The sequence below is a fragment of the Talpa occidentalis genome, unplaced genomic scaffold (assembly GCF_014898055.3).
Source record: "Talpa occidentalis isolate TD23 unplaced genomic scaffold, MPIMG_talOcc4v2.1 talOcc4.3, whole genome shotgun sequence".
Classification (NCBI taxonomy): Eukaryota; Metazoa; Chordata; class Mammalia; order Eulipotyphla; family Talpidae; genus Talpa; species Talpa occidentalis.
Genome location: NW_023603184.1, coordinates 3,141,607 through 3,147,971, shown reverse-complemented (window position 1 = coordinate 3,147,971; position 6,365 = coordinate 3,141,607). Strand labels below are relative to the sequence as shown.

At 34.0% G+C, this 6,365-nt stretch overlaps 1 protein-coding gene across 1 annotated transcript; it reads left to right on the top strand.

Annotated features, from left to right (window-relative positions):
- The first annotated feature begins 5,429 nt into the window (after window positions 1-5,429).
- Window positions 5,430-6,365, top strand: LOC119254279 (olfactory receptor 4P4-like). Its single transcript, XM_037521395.1, has one exon. The coding sequence runs from the start codon at window positions 5,430-5,432 to the stop codon at window positions 6,363-6,365; it is 936 nt and encodes a 311-aa protein (XP_037377292.1).

Here is a 6,365-nt window from a genome sequence, read left to right as displayed (position 1 = left end):
CGCAGCCCTGCGCTCAACCGCTGCGCCACCAGGGGAGGCCCTGTCATTTTTTTTTTAAAGTGAAGTTAGCCAGATTGTGGAAAATATGAACCATAGATAACAATCAAATCTGGAAAATGTTAGTGTGATATCTGAATGAGTGCCTAAGGATGTCCTAATGTACGCTTGTGCAGGAAGCACAAAGAGAAATGACCATCTGCTCCTTCTGTGAATTTGTACACATCAGTAAAGTTTGGTCAAAGCAGCCATGATGTGGAAGTTGGTGCCAGTAAACACGGGGTCTTGATATGTTCTGTGCTGCAACGCTAGAAAAGCCTTCAGCATTACTGACCTTTAAAACCCAGAAACAAGCGCTCAGCTTAGAAATACTCATTTTCATCTCTGTTGCCAACTGGCTTGGAAATAGTTATTTAACCTCAATAACCTTCTGTATTCTATCTGCAGAGTGGAGTTAAGATTTATGCTAATAATGCATTATTATATGTACTAAGTAATATAATTAACTTTAACCACCCGCTATTCTCAATAAATTTTGGTTATTATTTTTCTAAGTAGTTTGATCTGAACCAGATTTGACACCATTAAATTTGATTTTCCGTTGTCTTATTAAACACATAAACAAATTAGGAATGGCTTGTAATATAGGGAGACACATTGAACTCCAGTGCCTGAAGATGAGGGCAATTTTAAATAACCTGTGTATGTGAAGTGATAGGAAAAAGAACAGAATGGGAATCAGAAAAAATGCTATGCTCTACTCGGAGGGCTTCCTTCCCCTATTTTTCACAGATCTTTATTCTTTTTTCTTCCAAGCCAATTTTTTTCCGATTTTATTTTTTATTTTTAATATTTTTTAAATTTTTTGCATTGTTGTTCATTTTTAAACAATATTTGCTTAAATTATGCTCAGTGAAATAAGCCAGAAGGACAAAGAAAAAATATTGAATGGTTTCACTTATAGCAAGAATGTAGGGGAACCAAATAAGACATCAGTGTGAAAAATAAAATAACAGTAAAAAGCACAACAAAGCGAAAATGGACAATTATAAACCAGAGACATCCTGCAGGGAAGGAGGAGGGAGAGGGATCAGAGGGAGGGAGTGAGGAGCACAGGGGACTGAGGTGATGGTGCACAGGTGCATTGGTGAAGGAAACTCCAAGCCAATTTTATGGAGAAAATAACAACTATTATTTTATTTTTCTTTGCTTTCTATTCTATGAATGCATTTTTCAATAATGTTAGTCTCTGGCTATGCTCTATCAGTAATATACTGTGGGTCATTGATTGTATGATTTGTGTATTCTACACACCTAGGATCTTATATGTCTCCATACTTTGACTCTCAACATTGATTAGTTCTTTTTACTCTACCACGTATTGTATTTTCTTGATATTAGCAAATACCCTCCTGTGTTCAGAAAGCTGGAAAGTACAGAACGAAGTTTCATGAGCTGCTCTTTCTAACTGACATTTGGACTCTAGGAAATAACACATGATGCAAGATGAAGTTAATATGGAAAATAAACCGCCAGAGAGACTAGGGGTATCGCCAAGGGTAGTGGTTTACCAAAATTTGGCCTGAATCTGTGTATAAACAATGACCTTTGGGATTATAGTTATTTACAGCTTTCAAAGACCTATTATTTCTTGCAATGTCACTGTTTATATTTTGTCCTTTTGAAACACATTTTATGGAGACATAGATTAGAATAGATGTTTGCTAGGACAGAATTCTTGGGTGGGCTTTCTCAAGAATTTTAAAAAATGCATATTTTAAAACAATGTTTTGAGCTAATGTAGAGTTGTTAAAATCAAATTTAAATTCCTACCCTGTGTTCTTGGGGCATAAAGATGCTTCTCTTGCATCTTTGGTGCTTTCATAGGTATTTGAAGTCCACTTACCTTGTACACCTGTATTAAGATACCAGAGGTGGAGATTCCTAAAACCTTTCCTGTGCTTTTGGACATGTTTGACTTGCTGCTTTGTAACTCTCTGCATTTTATTCATATTTTGATGCTGAAAACAATGGTTAAGTGAGTATTGGGGCCAATTCCTCCATGTGCTGCCTGAAATTATCTGATCAATACTCAGATCTGATGGTTGGTCAATTAGCCATGACACCTTGGTGTGAGGAGGGTCTCTTCAACCATGTGCTTGGCTAACTATATGCTTTAAACTCTATTTAGTCTCAGCCTGGGTTTTTTTTTTTAAACCTCTTTTGAAGCATGTGCTTCATGAAATGATTTGTGCTTCTGTGAAATGATTTTAGCATCCTTCAGGTTTAATTATGAATTAGCTCAATATAATTTCACTTGAGAACAGGAAAAAAATTATCAGTTTCCAATATCAGTGAATTTTATTATGATCCTTTCTCATGTTTATGTTCATCCCTCCCTGTTTACTACTAAGGAATAACACTGTTTATGCTTGAACATCTCCAAAATGAAGACAATCCAATATTTCAAAACACCTGCCATCCTAAAATAGTCTACAAATCTGAATCAAGGAAGGTAAGTTTGTACTATACTACTTCCATTTATTGAAAGATTTTGTGATGGAAACTTTATTCTTATTCAAGTAACAAGAAAAAGTGCACTTGAGTTTTTATTCAATACTACCAAATATGTAAAGAATTTTTTTTTTACTTTATTTTAATGGCACAAACATACCAGGCAACTGAGTAGAGCTACACACTCCCCAGGAGGTTCAATCTATCATCCAACTAGCTTAATGTTTCAAGTAATCAATATTTGAAATTCAAATTTGCTTACTCACAGTTGTTAAATTCATGCTGTAAAACTCTTTCCTCTTTTTCTTAATTTTTCCATTTCATGTGATTGAAAAACAATTGTGCATTAGTCTCTGTGGTTATAAACTGTCAAGGAGAAAATACATAAAAAGAAAATGATACTTTGACATCACTTGTCACTGGGATATTTCCAATTACCTATTAAGTAATTCCTAACACATTTCTGAATTTTATAATTATATAGATGAGAAAAATGAGGCTGGAGAGATGAAACCATTAGCTCATGTATCACACTGGTGAGTGTGAACACTCCCCAATATTTCTGTGCTGCTCCTTTCTACTGTGCAGTGATTACCTGCTATTCATTAATCATCACTTATGACTCAGTTTTCACACAGAATCTGTCATGAATGTATCTGTGCTCAAATGTTATTTTTATGATAGTAATCCTATCTTTTATAATCTCAGTGTGTTACTTTGTAATCCTGAGATGTCACTTACACTCTCCTTGATCTGTGTCTCTTCTGTTATAAATCAGAGATTTGCTTAGTCACGTGATTTCTACCCTTACATTGTTCACTTTCACATGTAATAATTGTCATTAAGTCAAACTATTTTAGATAAATAGATACATCTAAATATCTAGCATTGAATCACCACATTAGCAAAGAATCAGTATCAGTTGCAAATAAGTAGAAGACAGGACAGTTATGCCCATTCCCTTAAATTATTCAAAACTCTTCAGTCAAAGTTTATGTTGAGCACTGTATGACTGCAGTTGTTCTCAAATAAAGGAGGACAAACTAAATGTTACCCCACTGTGAAATTAGCTTTTGAATAATCATTTAAAATAGGATTTACTTCCTTCTTAATTAACCATTTTTACATGCCTACCTATTAGTTATTTGAAAACTATAATAACCTCTTAGGCTGTAAAATCTAGGATTCATTTTGAGAATTATTAGGGTTGATGGTTTCTATATAACTTGACTACAAAAGTTTTTTTTTTTTTTTCTTTCTCATAGACACCTGGTTGTCCAGGTATGACTATCACACCCAATCCAGCCTAAAGTAGAGGTGGACTAGCTTTTGTAAACTGGTAAGGACAGGAAATTCCTTATCGCTGACTGAGGTGAAGGTGCACAGGTATGTTGGTGAAGGAAACTCTATGGAGAATACACCTGAGGGGGTGGGGGGAAGCAAATATTGTTTAAAAATGAACAATGATGTAAAAAAATAACAAAAAAATATTGATTAAAAAATAAATAAACTATGTCCTGGAAGTGGATTCTTTCTACCCTTAGCTCACTTTGCATTTCTTAAACAATGCTTTAAGATTAGACATCACAGGGCCCCCCTAGTGGCACAGGCAGTTGAATGCAGCACTGTGAATCTGTCTATAGCCTCTGTAGTGTGGGTTAGATTCCTGCTAGCCACAGAGATACCCACATGGCGCGGCAAACCTCTCCTGTCTTGTCTGCTGCTGCCCTCAGCAATGTATTTCATCATTCTGCCTGTTCTTTCCACCCCCCTCTGTCTCTAGTGAATCCGCTCACCCTCCTGTGCATCTGGTCTGTACCCCGGTTCTTGTATAAATAAATAAATCTTAAAAAAAAAAAGGAAAAAAATGAGACATTACATACAAAAGGTGAAAATCTGTGATTGTTTCATTTATTTATCTTTGCAATAAATATCATTGTTACCTACAATAAAGTTTGCTTAAATTTACCCTTTGTATATCTTTCTTATTGATATTAGTTCCATGAATTATATATAAAGAATGAAATCTCTAGTAGTAGCCACAATATCGATAATTTAAAGATACGTGGTCAATGAAATGATTTTATTCTTTAATAAAATTCTTTATTCTTTATAATTTCCATAATAATCATCACTGGCAATACATACACATAGATAGTCTTAAAGCATGAAGTATAAATAGGATAAATGCATAATTTGTTCTTCTTTCACAATTTTGATGATTAGCTCACATTCTTTGGCTATTTAGATTTTAACCATTCTATGGCTTTAAATACAATAGCAATTATATAGCTTTAGCATAATCCATTGGGAATGCTTGACTACATATTACAATAGAGTGTGATGTACATAAATTAAATTCAGCATTCAGATTAGAATGGTTACTCAGATTTGTGTTTCCCAAGGATTCACCTCCAGGAAATTCAGTATGTTTAGCTGCTGGCAGTGGGAAATGGAAATTTGAGCTTAAATATTAGGTACACATATTTACAATACATGAAAAAAAATTCTTTACTTATATTTAAAAATAATATTTGTTATCCAGCTAACACAGTCAGAAGAAATAAATAAGTTTTCAAATAGCACTTAAAGACATTATCACTGCTGATTTAATTGAAAAAAGTAGCCTCTTTCATTAGAAAATTTCCCCAAATACTTAAGACAATTAAAATGATAAATTATGATTCATTATATTTATTTATTAAATATTATATATGAATTATGTATATATTTTATTTATTATATTATAAATTACGTTGTTTTAATAAAACATTAATATAAAAGTGTAAATGTTAATCTACGTTTTGTTTAATTTACAACATTTTGTTCATTCTTTAAATTGTTATAAATTCTACAAATTTGCTTTTTTATTTATTTCAGATAACTTTATGATTATAATGTACACCAAATTTGAATTCATGGAAAACCAGAGGAACATCACAGAATTCATTTTTCTGGGACTGTCTTCTGATAAGAACATAGAAATATTTTGCTTTGTTCTCTTTTTATTCTGTTATATTGCTCTGTTGGTAGGAAATCTTGTGATCATCATCTCCATTCTATGCAGTCCTCTTTTTGACCAACCAATGTACTATTTTCTCAACCATTTGGCCACTATGGACATCTGCTATACCTCTACCGTTACACCCAATTTAATTGGTGACCTGCTGGTGGAGAGAAAGACCATTTCCTTTGATAACTGCATGCTGCAGGTACTTCTCATGCACTTTTTTGGAGGCATTGAAATCTTCATTCTTACAGCCATGGCTTATGATCGCTATGTTGCCATCTGCAAACCTCTCCACTACATGCTTATTATGAACAGGACAAGATGCAATCTCATGGTCTTGGCTACTTGGGTGGGTGCAGCTATCCATTCTTTTCCTCAATATTTTATGGCTATTCAGCTGCCCTACTGTGGTCCTAATGAAATTGATCACTATTTTTGTGATATTCTCCCAGTCCTTGAACTTGCCTGTACTGATACTTATATCAGTGGTATTCTTGTGATTGCTGATTCAGGGATTATTGCTCTAGTTACCTGTGTTGTTTTATTCTTTTCTTATGTGGTTATATTATTCACCTTAAGAAATCAGTCAGCTGAGGGAAGACGAAAAGCCCTCTCTACCTGTGGGTCTCATGTCACTGTGGTTCTTTTATGTTTTGTCCCTTCCATTTTTATCTACCTTAGACCCCCGGCTACTTACTCTGTTGATAAAATACTTGCACTATTTTACACAATCATTGCTCCCATGTTCAATCACTTAATCTATACACTGAGAAATACAGAGATGAAGAATGCCATGAGAAAAGTCTGGTGTCAAACACTATTTTCCAAGGAAGCACAAAATTAA

Excerpts from the sequence above, each read along its gene's own strand:
- LOC119254279 (XM_037521395.1), top strand. The coding sequence starts at position 5,430 with ATGGAAAACCAGAGGAACATCACAGAATTCATTTTTCTGGGACTGTCT.